The 22,142-nt window shown below is 37.9% G+C and overlaps 1 protein-coding gene across 1 annotated transcript in view; it reads left to right on the top strand.

Moving 5' to 3' along the window:
- Nucleotides 1-1,173: 1,173 nt before the first annotated feature.
- The window catches only part of LRP2 (low density lipoprotein receptor-related protein 2), a gene marked incomplete at its 5' end in the record, with an annotated part of 40,999 nt that continues 20,030 nt past the window's right edge, over nt 1,174-22,142 (top strand). Inside the window, 19 exons of the mRNA XM_009581950.1 lie at nt 1,174-1,293; nt 2,114-2,245; nt 3,158-3,359; nt 3,814-4,109; nt 4,623-5,139; nt 7,105-7,257; nt 7,730-7,900; nt 9,178-9,401; nt 9,811-9,988; nt 10,913-11,109; nt 12,722-12,967; nt 13,907-14,035; nt 14,766-14,885; nt 15,453-15,569; nt 15,843-15,959; nt 17,376-17,513; nt 18,299-18,421; nt 19,365-19,493; nt 21,400-21,531. Coding sequence (XP_009580245.1) covers nt 1,174-1,293; nt 2,114-2,245; nt 3,158-3,359; nt 3,814-4,109; nt 4,623-5,139; nt 7,105-7,257; nt 7,730-7,900; nt 9,178-9,401; nt 9,811-9,988; nt 10,913-11,109; nt 12,722-12,967; nt 13,907-14,035; nt 14,766-14,885; nt 15,453-15,569; nt 15,843-15,959; nt 17,376-17,513; nt 18,299-18,421; nt 19,365-19,493; nt 21,400-21,531 — 3,441 coding nt within the window. The remainder of the gene's footprint in view (nt 1,294-2,113; nt 2,246-3,157; nt 3,360-3,813; nt 4,110-4,622; nt 5,140-7,104; nt 7,258-7,729; nt 7,901-9,177; nt 9,402-9,810; nt 9,989-10,912; nt 11,110-12,721; nt 12,968-13,906; nt 14,036-14,765; nt 14,886-15,452; nt 15,570-15,842; nt 15,960-17,375; nt 17,514-18,298; nt 18,422-19,364; nt 19,494-21,399; nt 21,532-22,142) is intronic.

Below are 22,142 nucleotides of genomic sequence, written 5' to 3'. Positions count from 1 at the left end.
CTGCTCGTCAGGAGCTCACTCCTCCGGCTACTTTTCCCATATAAAATGTTTTGGATCAGTTTATAAAACATAATGGATATTTTCAGATGATGATTTATTTTTAGTATTGCCTGAGTGGATTATTTTTGCTTTCACTAGTTTTCCTAAAGGTACCTGCCTTGAATTAACTATGCCACAAACTTTCTAAAATATGAGTTCAATTTTTCTAGCCAGAATGTGGCCACTTTTATCTATGCACCCCTTATGTGTCGAAAATACGTAGCTATATATAGTGAGTCTTGTGCTGCTCCTGAAAGGTGTGCTTTGTCCCTTTTACTGTTTATGTCCCAGCAGCACTGCTGAATTACTTAAATTGAGAAGTAGTGAAGGGCAAGAAAGAGGGAGAGAAAGGGAGAATGGGAGATGAAAGAAGGCCCAAGACGTTAATGAGCAATGTGTTAATTGCCTTTGATTTCCATCATTAAAGGCACATAGAAGAGCAAGTTAAAAGGCCAGACTGGGTCCTTTTTGGACCATCTTGAAACCATCAGAGGGTACAGGAAAGTATCAGTAGCTACTGAAAAAATTATCAAACCCACTATACATGCCAGGATCAAGGGACTTAGCCAACGTGCAGAAGGAATATTTGCAGCGTGCTTAGCGGGAACTATTCAGTGTTACAGTTTGTTCTTCACTTCCATTAAGAAAAGATTCCTACCTGCAAGTGAAGAAAAATCAGTGGGAAAGCATTATCTACCATGAGATATTACTTCCTTACTGCACATTTTGATTCCTTGTAAAGCATGGAGTCTGCTACCGCCTGGTTTGGGCACTGGAGAAATGAGTATATTGGACTGTGGTCATTTTCTCGTGCACAAATCTCAAGTGTAAACATAGAACATATTTACAGTTACTGCATGCAATCCTATTTCCAGGACAGATTCTGTCTACTTATTAGCTGATACGATACCCAAGGAGAGAATTAAGCCCATTTTTTGCATACAAAGATTAAGCTAGTTTGTACAATGACCTCTTTGCAGATAGGCTGTGAAAAGACATCCTTCCTAGCATAATTTTTTCTCTTTCTTTTTTGGGGTCTGTAATATTTTTGCATAACATGGACTCAAAAGCAACTTAAAACAAGTTGGAAAGGTAACAGAAAGAAAGAAGTCATACATAGGTTTTTTCTTCCAGTCTCACTGACTTGCACAAATAGTGAGTTTCGCTGTACATCGGGACGTTGTATTCCTGCTCATTGGTACTGTGATCAAGGAATAGACTGTGCTGATGGCTCTGATGAACCTGCCTCTTGTGGTAAGTTTACACTCAGAAGATACAACATGATGGGTTATGGGAAATTGGTAGTTTGTCTTGTAGGCAGCAGCTTGAATCCAGACTAGGTGGAAAATAAGTGTCATCTGAGGTTTATTCTGACTCTAAGTAGTCTGAGTCACTGAGTAATTCAAGTCTTAAATACTTAAAGCCACAACTGATTGCTTTTAATGTGATTACTCTTAATGTATAGCCTCCTGTCTCTTTATAAGTGATGGTGGTGAATCAAGTGATGAAAAGTAGCAAGTATTTTGATATTGTTCTGAATGTAAAAGCAGATGTCATGCTGTACAGGAAGTGTGCATGCAATATTGCATTGGGGGGAAAAAGGAATGTGGGATGCAGAGGAACATTGTTGACACAGTATGAGGTAGAGTATCATAGTATTACAATAAGCAAATCCTGTATGTACAATAGAAACTGATGGTAATAAGCAGTGGAGGGGGGAAGAAGGTGAAAAGAAGTAGCATAATCTCCAGCGAGGAAGAGGAGGGGCTAACTGAAGTCACTGAGAATTGATATTACAACATAGTCATTATTCTCACTGTAAAAGTTGGCATAACACAAGGCAGAACAGATTCTTCTATGATTTAAGCAGGGCTGATAACTCACTTCACACATTGCTGGAGTTGCACTGTTAGCTTAAGAAAATGTCTTGCAGCTTATACCTTAACTGTCTTACACTTAAGCTTCTATTCTACATTTCACTAACATAAGATTCTCCCTAAAATACCCTCCTCGGTAGATTTTCATGGCAGTGCAGGTTAGTTTAACAAGCAGAGTGATTGTGTTCATTTTTAAGTGCCCCAAGTGCGGACTTGTTCAAGCGACCAGTTCAGATGTGATGATGGCAGATGTATCCCAGCAACATGGATCTGTGATGGTGATAATGACTGTGGGGATATGAGTGATGAGGATCAAAGACATAATTGTGGTAGGTGTTTAACGCAAATAGATACTGCACTTTCTTTGTTTGTCTTACAGGCATTTTTTAGAAAACAACCAACCAACCCACAAACTCCCACCCTCTGCCAATTTTTCTATCCATAAAGGTGCACATTAAGTACGAGGTACACTCTTCTTGTATCTTCATTTTCATTATATTGAATTAAAATTGAATAGTTTACTGGTTAAAAAAAAAAAAAAATTCTAATTTTTGCTATTACTATTTGAATTGTTGAGTTCAAATGGAGATATAATTAACCTGGATTGTTTGTATGATCTGGGCAGCAATGGCAGCTTCAGTGGACATACTCCCTGATCGTCACGCACTACATCTTGTGCATATTAATAACCACATAGTTTTGGCATAATTTCTTTAAAAATTAGTGAGCAAAATAAGCGTGGCTGTTTAGAGGGTGAGCAAAGGGAATAAGGTTCACCAAGTCTGGTCCTGCTCCTTGATTCTTTTAACAGCAGCTGGATACACTTGCAGTCCTTGCCCTTTTTAACTGCAATGGTGCTCCCTCTGTTTGCTCCCTGGAGCACAGAATACCTTGAAGAAAGCAGGGGATAAAGACCCTAGGCCTAATACCTGTTCAGCTCCCAGAAAATCTGGCCAGACGCGTGAAAAGCTTATACTGAGAATCCAACAAGATCCAGAGTTCTGCACATGCCAGCATTGCCTAAGGAATCCTAAAGTGCTTTGGCTCCCAGTCAGCCTCCATGAAGAGCAATGCTCAGTGAAAATTAGTGGCAATGTGTGTGAGTCTTGTATATGAGAGGGTGCAGTGGTGCATGGCTCTGTTGTGGATTACAGGTGGATATCCAGGCTGTGTGTGGCGGAGGATGGTGTTATATACACAGAGTATTACTTGGCGTGCCAGTGAACATGCTTTTCTTTCAGCAAACCGCAACTGCACAGCAGCAGAGTTCACATGCATCAACAACCGACCCCCACTCAGGAGGTGCATTCCTCGGGCATGGATCTGTGATGGTGATGCTGACTGCAGTGATGCATTTGATGAACACCAGAACTGCACACGAAGACCTTGCACAGAGAATGAGTTTACTTGTAGTAATGGCTTGTGCATCCGAAACACATACAGGTTTGTAACTACCTGAGCTGCTGCAGAAATTCTCAAAATTTGCTTAAAGTGAAAGAGCTAATTCAACCTTTTTTTGACACTATTTAGTTGTTAAGTAGATCTGCATATTGTAATGAAACTATTTATCTGCTCTGCATTCATGCATTAGTTTTAACTTGAAAATGCTCTGGAATTCTCTATGTTAATATCCCCAGTGCTCACCATTAGCATTTAATCCTTTTTGTGCCTAGTAACCTCTCCTGGGGTGATTCTTTTCAGTTTGTAATGCATATGGGGAATACAAGCAGGACTCACAGGATCAGACTCTATATAATATGACCCTGACTTCTGAAAGTCTCTTCCATTGGAGCCAATAATATCTGACCTTCTTTGGAAATCAGGAGAGTGTATCTATCCATCTGCCCTAGAGATAGCGATTGCCTTCTTATATTTGAAAAAAGTGTTCATTCCTCAGATGTGACAGGCGGAATGACTGTGGTGACAGCAGTGATGAGAGGGGATGCATCTATGAACCATGTCAACAGCACCAGTTTACTTGTCAGAATGGACGCTGCATTTCCAAGGCCTACATCTGTGATGGGGATAATGACTGTGGTGATGAATCTGATGAGCTGGAACAACTCTGTAGTACACCAGAAGCAACCTGCTCTCCACATCATTTTAAATGTGACAATGGAAACTGCATTGAAATGGTTAAAGTGTGCAATCGGTTGGATGATTGCTTAGATAATAGTGATGAAAAAGGATGTGGTATGTGTAGATTTATTTGTACTGTCTTATTTAATTTAAAATGCTTAGGCAGCTTTAAAGAAAAATGAACTCTTAAGACAATTGCTTAATTACAATCATATCTATTCCGTGGTTGTCTCTCAGAAGGATTATAAGAAACATATATATCTAATTTTTTGTTTTAATTAAATCATACTCATTATATACTGTTTTAACAAAACGTGAAAATTAGCTAATTATATAAACTAAATATAGTTTATACATTGTTATGTATTGCCCTTACATTTCCAAAATAGACCATTCGTAAGTGCATATTTTGCACTCAGTGTGTTTGGTGACAAACGTCAAAGGTGCTAGAATAATTTTATATTAGATTAGATTCTTTGTCTTGCTCCTTTATTACAGCAGCCCATATTCATATTCAGTGTTTTCAGGGGTAGCAGGGAGAGACAGTCAGAGAGAGTACATTGGAAAGTGACTGCACTATTTTCTCTGCTAGCCAGTTCCCTGAATAGAACTCCTTTCCTTCCGCAGGTATAAATGAATGCAGTGACCCTTCAATCAGTGGATGTGATCATGACTGTACAGACACACAGACAAGCTTCTACTGTTCTTGTCATCCTGGATACAAACTTATGTCTGATAAACAGACTTGTGATGATATTGATGAGTGCAATGAAACTCCTTCAGTATGTAGCCAGATTTGTGAGAACACAGCTGGCTCCTACATCTGTAAGTGTGCCCCAGGCTATATCCGGGAGCCTGACGGAAAAAGTTGCCGGCAAAATAGTAATATCTCCCCATACCTTATTTTTAGCAACCGTTACTATCTGAGAAATCTCACAGCAGATGGCCAGTCTTACTCTCTCATTTTGCAAGGACTGAGAAATGTGGTGGCACTGGACTTTGACAGGGTGGAAAAGAGGTTGTACTGGATTGATGTGGGGAGGAAGGTCATTGAACGAATGTTCCTAAATGGAACAAATAAGGAGGCAGTGATAAGTGATGATGTGCCCAACGGGGAAGGTATCGCTGTTGACTGGGTTGGCAGGTAAGAAAATACGTTTTCTGTCTTTCTGGGCTACTAAGGAAATGATGTGTGAAGGAGTTTACCTTAGGGTTCTTCTCCCACTTCATATGAAATTCCCGATGAATGCTGAAATAGTTTTGGATTGTGGATGCAGTCTTATACAATTGCTTTGGAATTGTTTATCAGGATCTCATATATTACATAACACTTAAATTGCTCGCATATCTAGTATACTGAAGTTATATCAGAGTTGGTCTCTCATCAATAATAAAGTGCGTATGACCCTTGGGAAACACTTCTTAGGAAACCATTAATGAACAGACTAGGCAAGCAGGCAGGTGGGATGTTACATGTGGCTATGGAGTAGGGATTCTGAGCTTAGGCTCTTTATTCCTTTGCTAGCAGTTGTTGGAGTTGGGATGCAGGCTTCACTTTATGTTGAATATGTAGCAATATGTTACAACAGGTAACTAGATTCCAATGAAGTAAGTAATAACAAACATTAATGAAATTTAGCTCCTGTACCAATGCGAAGAGCATGTTTCTTTTGCTCTTGAAAAATACATCTTTGATGCTCAAACAACATGATGATCCACATAATTTGCTGTAAGGAGGGCAGTATAAGGGTGAGGTAATTGGAAAGCACTTTGCCTTATGGTCATTTTTTAATTGTCTGCTGTGTGTCAAAAAGTAGTCTGATTTAATCCCACAGAAACTCTGTCGTTGTGTGGTGCCCTCTCTGACAGTGTTCTTGGCTGTGTTTCATCAGGTTTTGCTTTCCGACTGCAGTACTATCAGTATGAAAAGTTTAAATGTCATGGATCAGGCTCTGCCAAATAATAAGAATGGTTCAAAAAGTCACATTTGGAACTTGTATGAGAGTTTATATGAATATGTCAACATAATAGTTTTTATTTTTAAACCACTTTGTCTCTAAGCCTAATGATAATTAATGTTGCCAGCAGTCCTAAATGCTTTATGATTCATGGAGAGGTGAGGAAGGAAAAGCCTAATTTTAGCCGAAGTGGTCCTACTGCTCCATTACTAATACAGTTGCTGAATTATTTCAGCTACCATTAGTGATGTCTTCAGTCAGTTTTTGTTCAGGTGTTTCAGAAAGGCTGAAGGACGATACAATGGTAGATGAGGTTTTCTGCTCACTTTCAGTACAGGGAGAGGACTGGAGGATGCCATGAGGTGCAGGTTGGGGAAGACTACCTTCTCCTCCTCCCTGGTGAGAATGGTACTGCTCGGGGTGGTGTAGACAGAGACTGTATCTGTCAGGCTATTTCTGGAATATCCTTGTGGACGTTGGAGCTGACCAGATGTGCAGACAATTTCAAAGTAGCCTGCTGTAATTCTAATTAAGTTAAATGCTTTGTTTTGTTGCAGGCTTTTTTAAAATCATTGCTTCAGCTTACATGATTTCTTTGATTACAGCTGTGTGTAATTCCTAGGCAAAGTAATAGAAGTGTTAGAAAATTCTAGGTGAAATTTAAATTAGGCCATCAAACTGCTTAGGAATTTTCAAAGGAGAACCTGGCAACTGTTATACCTGTTTGATGAGAGCAGAGGTGGCAGCATGGAACAGATGGTGAATTTCTCTAATACTTTACAGCCCTGGTCACAATCCATTGCACTGCATGTCTGTTCTCCTCCTCCTCTTCGCTGGCCATTGCTGGTAGGAGAGGAAGGGAAGAGAAGGGGGGTTTAGGAATTTAAAGGCAAATGGCATATTATTACTCAACTGGGCAACTGCAAGTTTGAATTTGGCACCAATGACTGTGGATGCAGGAACAGCAGGAGTGAAAGGGGCAGTCTGGAGCATGGTGTAGAAGAGATGTCAGTACAGTATGTGTATTCTTCCTTTGCAGTGGATATATTGCTTCTAGGAGAAAAAAGAACTGTGAAATTTAAGATGCTGTGAAGCAAAATAAACCAAAAAAAGTAAATAAGAGTAAATAAATTAACTCTAAAACATTTCAGAAAATTGTACTGGGTGGATGCCTACAAAGATTGTCTCTATGTCTCTGAACTTGATGGAAGATTCCGGAAAAAACTGGTGGATCAGTGTGTGGATGCCAACAACACTTTCTGCTTTCAGTACCCCAGAGCAATTGTTGTTCATCCAAAATATGGGTATGAAATTTCAAGAGTGCTTTTCCTTTCTTTTGCAAATAGTCTTGCACTGTCTCTGAAAATCTGAAATAAATTTTGGCTGCCTGCACTTAGATTTGCGTGGCATTAGATCTTAGTTGCAGCTTAGGAAAAATAGTAGCATGCCTTTCGCAGGTATATATGCAGGGCCGTCAGATATCATTGAAAGTGGAATTTGGTTCCATGTGGACAAGGAAGTTTTGATTGCAAGGCTAAAAAGGTTGATAGAAGTGTGTGTGGTTTGATAGACAGTGGAGCTGTCTTTAAAGACAGTTGCATTCTTTAAAGAATTCTGCTGTAGCAGTTAAAGGAACAAATATATTAACCTTTTTCTTATCTTCCTCTATCTCTGCTTTAGTTCTGTTGCAGGAAATACTATATTTGAGGTGTGGCTTCTAATATTTACTTCAGCATATTTTACTACAATCTTAACTATAAGTATTTATTTGAACAGACAGATTTACTGGACAGACTGGGCAGATCGAGCCTATATTGGACGAGCAGGCATGGATGGCAAGGAGAAGACGGTGATTATCTCTACAAAGTTAGAGTGGCCCAATGGACTCACCATAGATTACACCAATGACAAGCTCTACTGGGCAGATGCCCATCTAAATTACATTGAGTACGTACGCAGAAAAGAATAAAACAACTGAATAATTGCTCATGTCAGATTGCAGTGATAGCATTTATAGATGCTGTAAGCATCGTACGTATTTCTACCCACTGACTCTATAGGAAACCAGAGTCAGAAGGTCTGGAGTAGTAGGCGATATGAATCACTAGATGACACAGTAGCCTAGTTCCTATATTTGCATCCTAGGTCCCACTGGAAGTGGTCCAAAAATTACAGTGAAAAGATTCACAGTCTGTACTTGAATATGGAACTTCTCTAGGTGTACAACCTGAACCAAAGCAAAACTGAGTATAAAATCACTATTTTTTCCGATTCTCTTGTTTCTGCCTATAGATGAAAGTTGACCTGTAACTAAACTAGTTATGTGCTAATAAAATAGTGTACAAATCATTAGAAGATGTCTGAACATTTTTCCATAGGTACGACGTGGGATTTCCTGTTAGCATATGAGGTTTTTTTGTTAATCAAGAAAAATCTATTAATTGCTTCTAGTGTTAGAAAATTTCCACTTAAATATCAGTAAAAATTAATAACTAGCATTCTGGTTCGTGTCAAGGCATTGAAATACTTTAAAAACAATCCTTTGTATTTATATTAGTATTTATATTTGTATTCATATTTACATGTACATTTAGATTTATATTTACTTCTGTTCTTCTAAACATTCGTTCTTCTGGCAGCCTTTTCTATGCTGAAGTCTTAGAAATGTCTTTTTTTAAATGTATGTTAATTATATGTATGTTTCTCTGTCTCTCTTTTTCTCTCTTGTATTTTGTAATTTCCCCCTATAGCAAGGTGATAGTAAAAATATAACATCTTATTAAAGATATCTCATCAGAGGAGGCTCTAAATCAGAAGGACATATAAAATTTAGGAATACAGGAGGCCTATTATTGTCTTAAGTGTTCCATTATTAGCAGTCTGAATGATCCAGGCAAGCTAGTCTCCTGTGAGACAAAAATAACTTGCTGTAAGCCAGCAAATGTGCAAAATTTTATTGGACTAGCTGATATGCTTCTGTGGGAAGCCTTTACATTTCAGTTGAATTTCCGTTTATTTGCCTAAAATAACCTGTTTTACTTTCCTGCATATCTTAAAATGAATTCACTGAGGACAGTGCTCTATCACTGGGGACTAAAGAAGCTGCAATTCCACATTGCATGATACTGTTCACCAATAATGAAGTACCATAACCATACATAATAAAGATGTGAAGATGTCTTAGCATTTATCTGAATGTTTTGCACATATTTTTCTTTGCGTAGATACTCTGATCTGGATGGACATCATCGTCACACAGTATATGATGGGACTTTACCTCATCCGTTTGCAATAACAATTTTTGAGGACACGATATATTGGACTGACTGGAACACAAGAACAGTTGAAAAGGGAAATAAATATGACGGATCAGACAGGACTGTTCTTGTGAACACCACACACAGGCCATTTGACATCCATATTTACCATCCATACAGACAGCCATTTGGTGAGAAAACGGAATTAGATTTGCATTTAGAGGGTCAGCTGTTATCCGGAGACTAATTGTAAAGGGTCCTGAATGCACTCAGCTTTTGCCTTTGCTGAGCGGAATAAAATGTGCAGAGTAAATGTAGGCCTCTTCTTTACATTTATAAATTGCCTTTTCTTTCAATAGCAGTGACTGGAAATGCATAATTTTAAATTAGTTTCTAAAACGTCATGGCTTAATAGCATATATTTCGTGTATATGAAATCATACATATTTATCTCACTAAGTGCCTACTTACCTAGGTTTTGTTTTTCGACTTATGAAATTTAGGCTTTCAATACATTATTAGAGGAGTCTGTTGTAGATTGAGACCTTTGTGTCCTGGGATTTGCAAAGTATGGTAATATTTATTCTTCTGTTTTACCAGTTAATAATCCTTGTGGCACCAACAATGGTGGTTGTTCCCATCTTTGTCTAATAAAAGCTGGTGGTCAGGGTTATTCCTGTGAATGTCCTGATAACTTCATGATAGTACAGTTCGGCAATACAGCCCACTGCCTTCCAATGTGCTCTAGCACCCAGTTTCTCTGTGCAGACACTGAGAGGTAAGTCCACTGCTCACCGTCTTTTTTTCAAAATCTTTTTAAGGATATATTTTACAGTTTAGTCTCTTCAAAAGGGTGTGAAATTAGGGATTCCTTCTGCTTTCACTATGAGTTTGTGGTGTGCTTGCAAAGACAAAGCCAGGACCAGACAGGCTTCCATTTTGGAAAAATACTTCTAGACACATTGTTTAAATAGTGGTTTTTTTCATTTTCTTCCTGTTTTATGACATTGCTAATGTAGCAAAGTTTGGGTTTTTAGAAACATGTACCTCCAGAAACCATTTCCAGTTGAATTCACAAACCTGGAACCTTCTTTTATTTTTTTTGTACAACTTTTACAATGTATCTGTTTCTGCCAAATATATGCTGTCTGACAGTGGCCCAGGAAGGCCATTTAGCTGATGTGGGGGCACATTTTCGACCCTTTTTCTGAGACAACAGCAGTGAAGGGAGAGGAATGGTGATATAAGAGCTACTGTGCTGATATTGTATCACCTGGAGCTGTGAGGCAGGTGTGCTTATTGGGTGGCCTTTCGAAGCAGTGTTACAATGACAATCCCTAGTGAAATTCTTGTGCTAAAGTTCAGGTGAATTATTGAAGTGTTACCTCATTAAAAATCCAACTGAAGATTGATTTAAAAAGCATGAGGGATGGTTACCACAAATAAACATAAAAATTAAATCCTTATTAATTTGCTGTGAACTTCCTTCTAGAGGCCCACCAATATCATCTGTTTCTGGTGACAGTATTCTGGCATATTTTGCTAGCATTTGACATATGAAACAGAAGACATGAAATTCAAGATGTCTTGGACATTTCAAGAAATAACACTGAGACAAGACTGTCTTTTGTGCTGTAAAAGGATGGTTGTATATCTGTAGAGGCATATCCTCAACAAAGAAAACACTGTTTTCTCTTTGTAGGTGTATTCCTATCTGGTGGAAATGTGATGGACAGAGGGACTGTCGAGATGGCTCTGATGAGCCCCCTACCTGTCCACACCGATACTGTCCAGTTGGTCAGTTCCAGTGTAATGATGGGAACTGCACAAGTCCACATTTCTTGTGCAATACCCAGCCAGATTGCCATGACAGATCAGATGAAGATCCTGTACTTTGTGGTATGTTACGACTAATAAATTTAAGTGTTTTGCCAGTACAAAACATGTAAACTATATATAAATTTCAAAATCATTATCCCTTTTTTACAGATGAAAAGGTGAGTTAGACAGGTACAGTCTTTTCTAGTCTTGCACCTGCTAGAGCAATTCACCTCAGTGCAAAAGCAGGGTAAAGGAGAGCAAAAACGTGCTATATCAAAACATAAACATTTTCGGTACCTTTGAGACAGATTTGCACTGGTGTAAATTACAATCTGAGGTATAAAATACTAGAAGCAGGACCCACTTTGTTTTGTTCTGAGTAAAGCCATGATGAGTATGAGGAATCTAAGGCTTCCTGATGCCCAGGTCAGTCTACCAGGTATGCTAATTATCCCTGTATTCTAGAGCTTTGCGTGATGGGATAAAATTATTTCACCCTCTGCATTGCACAAAATCCACTGCATGTGGGAAGAGGTTTTTTTGGAGAACTGTTCGTGATGGCAGTATTTTAGAAATATAGCCTAATTATGCTTGTGGAATAATGTTATTTCCTTAAAAACCTGTCTTGTTCCACATACTTATGTCTGATGTAAAAAAGCACATCCTTAGTTCTCTTTTTGTAAATAATGTAGTTCTGGCAGTTGCAAGCTTAATAACATAAAGAGGAGGGTGTGGGGGGGAAAGCAGTGTGGTTGTGTAGTTGATAATTTAATTGCCTTCCATTAGCAAAGTGTTTCTAACAATGACAGAATTAAGTGAAATGTCAATTTTTACCTGAGTTTCAAATAGCTAAGCTCTTAAGTGTGGCACAGGGGAATATTAAATAAGTAGCGATGTGACAGCTGCATAATGTGTCACCAGTTTTAACGTACGGTTAAAGTCAGTTTAGGTCTTTATAATTCCTTCTGCTCATCATCTCATGCATGGACATAGAATCCTTAAGTCTAGAAAATGTATGGAAATCATAATATACTGTTTCCTCATGAACAGTTTGGCAGTATATGTGAAAAAGTAGTAGGATGGTGTCCAGTGAGACATACAAAGTCTGGAAGCAGAGATTAGTGTTGACTCCTATTTTCATAGATCTTCAGAGCTCCCCCAGTTTGCCAGCACTGCTGACATCAGCTTCCAGTGCTTTGCCCTTTGGAAATAGAGGCTGTACATTTATAGGTTGTGGAGCTGTTATTAGCATGGTCTCCTGCGAAATTTTTTGACATGTTCATTCATAGTCAGAGGAACAGGCTCATCAGGCAATGAACATCTAAGTTGGTAGCATCGCCAGAGCCACAATGTCACTTAGCTCCTTTGTGAAGTGACTGGGAGCCCCTGCCTCAATCATGTTTGAACGCTGAGTTTAGTCCCCTCTGCTTTAGGAGAAGATAGTATCATCTGTCTCGCTCCTAGAAAAATGTAGAGCCTTAGTGAGCTTGTCTGAAGATGCCTGTGGGAAATGTGCCATGTGACATTAGAAATCTGTACCTTAACTGGGAAAGTAAATGTGATGTTTTAAATTTTTAGTGGCTTTCTTTTTAACTTTTGACGTAGGGATGATAACTGCTTAATTGACATAACAGCAGCAGACCATTCCTGTAAGTTTCAGTATCCTAACAGCCAATTTGTATTCTTCCAGCTAATCACCAGTGTGAAACTCACCAGTGGCAGTGTGCCAATAAACGATGTATCCCAGAAGCCTGGCAGTGTGATAGAGAGGATGACTGTGGTGACAATTCGGATGAAGATAGTACTTACTGTGCCAGTAGAACCTGTCCTCCAGGCCAATTTAAATGTGACAATGGCCGCTGCATCCCACAGTCCTGGAAGTGTGATGTGGATGATGATTGTGGTGATAACTCTGATGAGCCATTCCACGAATGCAGTAAGCACACAGCTGTAGTAAACTGCCTATATTATAGTGCACCAAAAGCAGAGCAAACTGCATTACTTAATTTTCCTGAGGTTGAAAATTTATTGGAAAGGAATATTTTCAGCAAGCTAATTGCAATCGTGTAGTAAAGAGTGTTAGAAAACATAGAGGCTATGTGATAATTTACTGCTTTCTTATTCTTGAAGGGGAGAAATCTTACTTGTGCTGGCCAAATTATCGGGAACGGGCAGCGTCTCACTCTGACTTGCTTGATGCTAGCAGCATCCTTTGCTTGGCCCCAGCAACATTTTGTAAAAAGGATATATGCTGATCCATTGCTTATGTGGAAGCAGTGAATGCCAGTTCACCAATTTTTACCTTATTCCACTTTGGAGCATGACGTATGTCATACTTTTGACAAAAACAAAGTAAAGTTTCATTTCTTGAAGCTAAAGTTTCTCATGATGATAGGCACGTGATTTGGAAACAAAAGCTTACAAGGAGAACAAACGCAGAGCACAGTCTAGCCTATGTTTAACAGCAGGATTTTGCTAGGTGCTCCAGCATGTCTCTTTGAGTTACTGGTCATCTGGAAGAACTTGTGACCAAGTTTTGCCATCTGAGGACAAGCTGCCTCCTCTGGCTTCCAGATTTGGGGCTTCTATTACCACCGTTACCAGCTCTAAATACTTCAGGGAAAAACACACTGAATGTCATTTGAACCTGTCATGGGTTTGTAGCATATGCAGAATACAAGCAGCATAGATTGGAAAAGATAGTAAAATCAGATACATTTAATGCTTTCTCTTTTACAACACTGAAATTAGCAGATAGCTCTTTTTAGTAGAAATAATTGACTATAAATCTTAACAGATTTTGAAAAGCAGAATAGCAAGGAGGACAGTTTAATGGCTAAGTAACACAGCTAACTTTGACAACTGCCTCTTTCAGTGGGCCCTGCCTATCGGTGTGACAATCACACGCAATTCAGCTGTAGAACCAACTACCGTTGCATACCATTTTGGGCAGTGTGCAATGGGAATGATGACTGCAGAGACAACAGTGATGAACAAGGCTGTGGTATGTTTGGAGAAGAAGGTCATTTCAACATAACTTTGTACCTAAAATATTTCTCCAATTTACAAACACCTTGATTTTCTGAAAGTCTTCAGTAATAATGTACCTGGGCATATTTCCCTGGGCATATTTTGTTTGGTATCAATTAATTACCCTGGTAGTTATTTGTCTTCAGGAAAAATTCTATGTGCAGCAATTCATTGTGTAGCTTACATGTTTATGAGCTCTGAAGACCAGGATTTTATTATTTTGCCCAATATGTCATCAAATGAAACAGGAAATACTTTTACTTGAGCTGAACTATTTTAGACAATTAAAACTGCTAGTGTTTTCTACATTTATTTAACTTACCTCCTGTGCTGGTGAAACCATCAGTATGGGAAGTATGATGATGCTTTCCCAGACCCTCACATTTGTGTTGAAACTTCTCATACACTTATACACAAAGCTTAGAGGACATCAGATCACTATATCAGAACCAGAAAAGACTTGAAAATGTAACACACCATGAGGTCAAGATGCCCTCCTTTGACAGTACTAAGTTTATCTCTTTGTGTTTCCATCTTGGTTCTATATATTATTATTTCAGCTGTTTCTTAATCACTTCCCTATTACTTGGCCCAGTCTGTGGCACGAACATCTGTATCTATTTCCATTATGTTCGGTGCGTTCCATCTTCTCCAAAGTCTATGCTAATGTGTGCTGTTTCGTTGGCAAACTGTGTACACTGCAGAGGAGATGACTTGCAGTCCTTTTGGAGATTTCCGTTGTGACAATCATCGATGTATCCCTCTGCGCTGGAAGTGTGATGGAGATAATGACTGTGGAGATAACTCTGATGAGCACAACTGCAGTGAGTTCTTTTTTGGCTGTCATGATATAGTCCAGCTTTTGATTTAACTATTCTTCTATTTCTTATGAGAAGGGGGCAGACTGCTCTCAACTGCAACCATTCTGTTGTTTTACTCTATAGCTTGTCTTTTCTTTGCTGAAATACCACAGTGATGTCACAAGGAAGCATTTTAAATACATAAAACCACTGATAAATCCAGTCATCACAATAACACAAATTCCTGTTTTCATCTAAGAAGTGACATTTGAATTCTGCCCTGTGTGCAAATGCAGTATTATATAGTTCCTTAGTTTAATGAGAGTGGATCTTTTTTTTCTGATTTGGAATAAAAATTTCTGTATAATTCTGTGATGAAACAAAATCCACAATGAATTTGCTTTTTATTATGTCAATAGGGACATAAAATGTTTAATATAATTAGAGAGTATTGGCGGGAATGCTGTTTTAACATCATTTAGTTTTAAGGATTATCTGCCCATATTACTTTTGTCTGGTTTAATGAGACAGGTGCGGATGTTTAAATCATCTGGAGAATTTTTCATATTTGTACATTCATTTTAAATGAAGGTCCTCGTGAGTGCACAGAAAGTGAATACCGTTGTGACAATTTGCGCTGCATTCCTTCCCGGTGGATCTGCGATCATGATGATGACTGTGAAGACAATTCAGATGAACGTGACTGTGGTGCGTATTGTCTAGATGCTACCTCTGACATGTTCACACTTCTGTTTCTAATGTGATAAATTATTCTGCAAAATTATTTTTTTTATGGGAAGCATCTTTAATGGAGTAATGTTGACCAGATAATTATAGTCATTCCACCAAAAGTAGAGGATACCACAGGTTTAATGGTCTGGGATTTTGCAGTCTTTTTTAGGATGTTGTTCTCAAAAAGTAAACACTTTATCTAGATTTGAACAAGAAGACATTTCAACAGTTACTTCTGAATCTTTTCAGAGCTGAGGACCTGCCACCCAGGTTATTTCCAGTGTGATAGTGGACACTGTGTTGCAGAGCGCTTCAGATGTGATGGAAATGCAGACTGCCTGGATTTCTCTGATGAAGCAACTTGTCGTGAGTTTCAGGCTTTGCAATTGGTGCTCATTGAGCTTACTTCCAGAAATATTTGCACTGTTCTCTCTCTTTAAGTGAGATGACTCCCTAGAGGTACAGAATTCTGCAGCACTCAGTGATGTCAGTAAAAATTCAGGATAAGTATAATATTTTGAATCAGCTTTTTAATATAATAGTGCATTGCCATCTCTTGCACTGATTGTAAACACATTCCCAATGCTAGGAAATTAATGTGTTTACAAGGTCCAGCAGAAGATACATATGTGATCAAGTTAAAATTTTTGACTATCCCACGGACACTGCAAGATTCACTGTTTCAGTTGTACCATATTCTAACAAGGTTCTGTAATGGGATTGGTTTTTATAATGCTCAAAGGTGTGTATAGTTTCCTGAAGTACCAGTGAAGCCGAGGAAGTAAAATACTTTTCTGTTTCTGTCTTCCTTCTGTATATTGATCTACTGTGAAAAAATGTCTGTACACTTAGCTTGTATGGAGCTCCAGCTGTTTACCCAGGAAGTATTGTTCCCAGTAGGAATGAAAATATCACCTCTGTGCTCTATCAACATCTGACTGACATTGGCTTTTTAGGTGATATTGAAATGTTGGCTCTGACTTATATGTTCAAGTGATTTTAGGCTTCAGTACTCAGGAGAATTCCTTTCTCTTCATGTTGGTATCAGGGCAGTTCTGTACATCTTCCCGCATACTTAATTTTAACACCTGTGCTTTAAGTAAGAAGGGGCATCTGCACAGTAGGACCTTTATTTTTCTGATGGTAACCACATCCTGGAATGTATATTGCAACAGTTAATCTTTCAGAACCCGAGTTACACAACATTTGGCTGTTCTTAAAGGGAGGAAAAAGCGTGGAGAAAGCAATGGCAAGAAGCCATTGAAAGGGCAAGGGTATGGTTTATTTATGTAGGTTGGAAGAGTCATATTTTTGGTTTCTCTTTCTTCTAGTTCAGTTTTTTTCACAGCTTTTACAGAATCTGGGTATTTTTTTTACTATACCAACATGAGTCCTTTTGGAATTAAGTATCTTAGGTACTTCAGTCATTCACGTTTGGTGCCAGTGACATTATTTACCTTTATTACTGAACTAGATTTGTCAGTAACAAATTCAAGTAGCATTTGTTAAATGAATGACAGTTTATTTTCAAAAGGTTCTGGGAGTGACTTACGTTGTTTCACTATTCATTCAAACCTGAATTAATTATGTTATAGCTACTAAGAAGTCCTCAGTCCTTGCAGTCTGTTGTTGCTGTAGATCTTTGCAGTGCCTCATATTATACCTCCTACTATGAAGAGAAGGGTATTGAAAAAATAATATAGGGTTGGGCTGAATATTTTTCAGGAAAACCTAAAATTTTCATTGTAAATGAAAATGTCATAATAATTTTCTTTCCTTCAGCAACACGGTATCCTAATGGTACATACTGTCCGCCCATGCTGTTTGAGTGTAAAAACCATGTCTGTATCCAGCCATACTGGAAATGTGATGGTGATAATGACTGTGGAGATGACTCCGATGAAGAACTTCACCTTTGCTGTAAGAGAGAAAAAAATATATTAAGATGAACAATATGCGTAATAAAATCTCTAATTACAATAGAGAGAACAATTAGAAAATAAATTTAAAATATTTTCTTTTCACTGGAGATTCTCACAGACTTAATTTGGGATGAGCGCTGAGAATATTGCTTCATATGCAAGTTCACTTCATCTTCCTACAGTATGTTTCTCACTGCTTTGCAGATGTTTGTATATGTGGTTATAGAAGTAGGGAGAAACATATCAAAGAGATAAGGACACTATTTCACATTTTCAAGTTGGTTATCTAAAACAAAAGCATCGGTTTGCAACTAAAGATTAATTCAGACTGTGTATTCTCAAAGGTGCTGAGCTTTTAAAGCTATCAATATAGTCAGGACATCTTTGTAAATACGGTTGAGGAGTCCTGACTTTAGCTCTAGAAATGAGGTGTTGGAGGTGCTACATAAAATTTTTGTATATGTACTATATAGCCACTTAAATAGCATGTTGGATTTTCAATCAGTTTACTTCATAAACAAATCTAGAAACTTCAGTGTTACATGTAGTCATAGGATATGCCTTTGGCCAAAGATGATGTACTGTCTTCTGACAAAAAATGTGTAATGGCCTAACATACCATCACCAAAATGTGGAGAAAATATTCTTTTGGGTCTGAATGCCTCCACACCTTTTAAAATATAGGAAACATATAAATGTTACCAGATAAAAGTGATTGGTATAATTTGTGACTCAATGGCATAAAGTATCAAAGTGTGACTGACTTGATCTCTGTGGTTTCAGTGGATATTGCTTGTGATTCTCCGTTCCGTTTCCGATGTGAAAACAATCGCTGTGTATATAGTCATGAGCTGTGCAACCAGGAGGATGACTGTGGAGATGGAAGTGATGAGAAAGAGGAACACTGTATGTTTACACAAAATTGAGCAGCAAATTCAGTAATTGTGATGTGCTTAATGTTTAATAATACCAAAGGACTATAGAAATGTCAAAATTAAACATAAATTATGAAAACTAGAGCTCAGTATGAAATAATTTGAACTATGATTATTGGTACTATGTATTTGCAGCTCTCCATACAAGTAGCAAAAAACAGCAAACATTTGTCTGAAAAGTACAGAGCATGATTTTCAAAATCATACTGTATTTTGTTATGAGAAGCAGCTAAATTGTGTCAGCTTATTATGAACTCCACTTAAAATAACGAAAAAGAAAGAGTTTGTCTTTATCATAAAATAAGGATGGGATGGATAACTGGGACTTTTAAAATAGAGAAACGGGTACTTCTGAATTTGTGGCACTGTTATGCACATAGTAAAAGTGTTGATATTTAGGCCCAAATCCTGCAGAAGCTCTGTTAACATTAAATAGGTTTTTGCCCTCAGACATCTTATGTAGTTCTCATTGACTATCTTGATTTTTATATTATCAAGTTTAATCATATTTTTGGTTGCTTAATGATATTATTTGCTGGCTTTATTGTACAATATTCTTAAAGTTAATAGTTTACTAATAATCTCTTGAAGTTTGCAGTAGATGTATGAAGTATATCGCTAAAGGATATTAACAGATTTGCGCTATTAAAAAGGAAGTTCAATCAACTATTAACAAGAAGAATTTTCCTTCTGTCTTTATAAAATGGAGGAGCTTCTTTCAGTTCATGGGAATGTGACTGGAAGTCAGGAGGCCCCGGTTATAGTTTTAGCTTTACTACGGACTTCCAAAGTCACTCTAGCCGTTATTTTACCTGATTGCATCAGCTTCCTCATTAGCAATGTGGAATAGTGCTGTCTGTTGGTACTGCGTAACTGAAACTGTGACAGAGGAGTGTTTCTCTTCTCGACTGTAGGTAGAGAACCAACCCCAAGACCTTGTACGACTGAAGAATTCAAGTGCAGTAACGGAAATTGCATTCCTCTACATTATGTCTGTGACAATTATGATGACTGTGGAGACCATTTTGATGAAATGGGCTGCAGTAAGTAATAATGTCAATAGAATACAAAATTACAATGCTATTGAAATAAAAATTTCTGAAACTGATAACAATACATGTTTCTTCTTGAATAGCATACTAAGAAGCATTGCTTTTTAATTAGCCTGTGCTAGGATATCTTCTGTTTTCCTTCTTTTGGGGAAAACCCTATGAAATTCAGTGCTCTGAACAGTCCTTTTTAGGCTTAGAGTATTTATGCATCACAAAAAAGGGTTTGAGCTTGGTTTTGATCTTGTTTTGAAATGGGTTGCATTATGGAGGCAAGAACATCCAGATATTTCAATCATAATTGCAATAGGCCAACTTATAGAATTATTCATGGGCAGACTCTCAACTCTCTAGCCCTGTTAAAAATAAAAGTATAGAGATGCTTCTATTTTCCTGTTTACAGACATGACTACAGAATTCTGTAAGGACAGCCAGTCCTCAGGCTGAGGGCCCTCTCAGATCCTCTGCACAACTTTTATTAACTATGCATTGTAAATTTACTAGCATCCATTTAGATGCAAAAGCTTTGACTTGAACTTTGAGGCAGGAGAGAGTATTCTCATGGAATCCGGAAAAAAAAAAAATTTCCTAACTTTTTGTATCAATATAGAGACAGCTGCAGAGTGATAATATGAGCATGTACTTGCAATTTCAATTTGTCAGACTTTGATGGCTTCACGTGAAAGTATGCCAAATGATGCACTGGTGATTTACAATCCAGCATGCTTGCAAAATGCAAATAACTCGGAAGCCTATAGTGCAGTCCATTTTGAAGCAGCTGGTTTCTCTGTTTCACATACTATCCCAATGGTCTTTAGGCAATATAACCTAATGCAATGACTCGATGAAAACATGAAAGTATAAAAAAGATATGAAACAGTGCAAAACAGATACCTTCTGGCAGTCAGCGTTCTACTTTTTGGGGATAGATGTGAATGCAGATCAGATGGTAATGTTTGTAGGCTTCCCAACATCAAATATCTGTGTTGTAGAGAAAATAGAGTATTTGTGTGTGTGTGTGTACAATGAATTTATGCTTCTACATGTGTATGAAATTGAGCTGTTTAAACTCAATTTAATCAGCACTGGGATGTGTATGTATAAAGGAGATAATCAGCTTAATGTAATGTCTTTGCCATACATCTGTATCTTTTTCTCATGCTCTGTCAATAAACATATATTATTTACCTTTTCTACTTATATAACAGATTTGAGTTTGAAAGTACTTTCTGTATATGTAAAGTATGTCAGAATCAATAGAATTCTATATGTACTTTGAGAAGAGTATTATTTTTGTTATCTGTTACAGACTATCTATTATTCCTGACTTGCCTTTTCCATTATAGGCACATTTTAAAGGGCAATGCATTCTGTACAATAACCTGTATTGACTTCAGTAGGCTTTAGATTAGGTACCGCGTGAACAAACTCTCATCTTCTCTCTAATTTCCAGATATAAATAATGTTGGGCATGTGTTATGCATGATAGCAGTTGAGAACATTTTTTGTTTAGCTGGTAAGAAAGGAGAGGTAGGTTGGCAAAGGTAGAAGTTAGAGTCAAGTCTCTTAAGTAGTTTCTGCAGTTGCTGCAGATTGGTGGTAACATAGAATGGCCATTTCTCTTAAGAAAGGTGAGCTTGGATGGTTATGGCTCTTATCCTGACCCTGTTCACTTACTTCTAGAGGTTAAACTTCTTAACTGACAGCTGTCTTGACCAGCGTTTACCACCCTCTCTAGTTAGCCTTAGAGAACAGATGTTCACATTAATTGAGTTTCAGTTAGAAAAAAAAAAGGAAATAAAACTACTTGAAAACTATTTTCAATGATAATAATGATCAAAATTATGACAACCCCCATCACTTTTTTTTTTGGTTATCTTTTTTTTTTTTCCCCCCCCAGATCCTGGAACAGAGCGAACTTGTGCAGAAAGTATCTGTGAACATAACTGTACCAACCTGAATGAAGGAGGCTTTATCTGTTCCTGTAGGCCAGGGTACAAGGCCAGTGAAACTAACCGAAACTCCTGTGATGGTATTTTCAGTCTTCTGAATATCTTCTCACTGATAAGCGTTCAGTGACCTGTCACTTCATCATTCTAATGTGACTACCCATTTTTGCATTCTAACAGGATTTTTATACATTTAGCAGATGCTTCCTAAAAAGTTTTCCTGCTTTCATGTAGTAGATGCTTCATAAAAAGTTTTCCTTCTGAATCATGTTTTCTAACATGCAGGCCTCATTCAGCAAAGAACTGGCTCCACAGTTCAGACTTGTTTTAAGCTTTTGGTGGCTGTAGGTAGATGGTTTTGTTTTACTGTATATAGGTTTTGTCATATCTTTGCAATCTGAGGGACAGAAATTTGCTGGCGTTTTTTTCCTTATTGAAAGAAAACTTACTGAAGGTTATACTCTCCTCCTGTTCCGCTCCGGAACAGACCTCCAGTAAAGGTCTATCATGCCATATTTTTGCCCTGGTTATATGCAGATAAAATATGGCGAGGAGTCTACCCAAAGCCATTGTTCATGGTCATGCAATATAGTACCTTCACAGTTACTATTTCAGTATGTTTTGACGAGAACACTTCTGTTTGTTGCTCCCAGCACTTGTGGACAATTTGTGTAGTTTTATTAAACATGATCCA

Source organism: Fulmarus glacialis, unplaced genomic scaffold (genome assembly GCF_000690835.1).
Source record: "Fulmarus glacialis isolate BGI_N327 unplaced genomic scaffold, ASM69083v1 scaffold11717, whole genome shotgun sequence".
Taxonomy (NCBI): domain Eukaryota; kingdom Metazoa; phylum Chordata; class Aves; order Procellariiformes; family Procellariidae; genus Fulmarus; species Fulmarus glacialis.
Note: the sequence above shows the minus strand (reverse complement) of the source record. Positions and strands in the feature narration are given on the sequence as shown.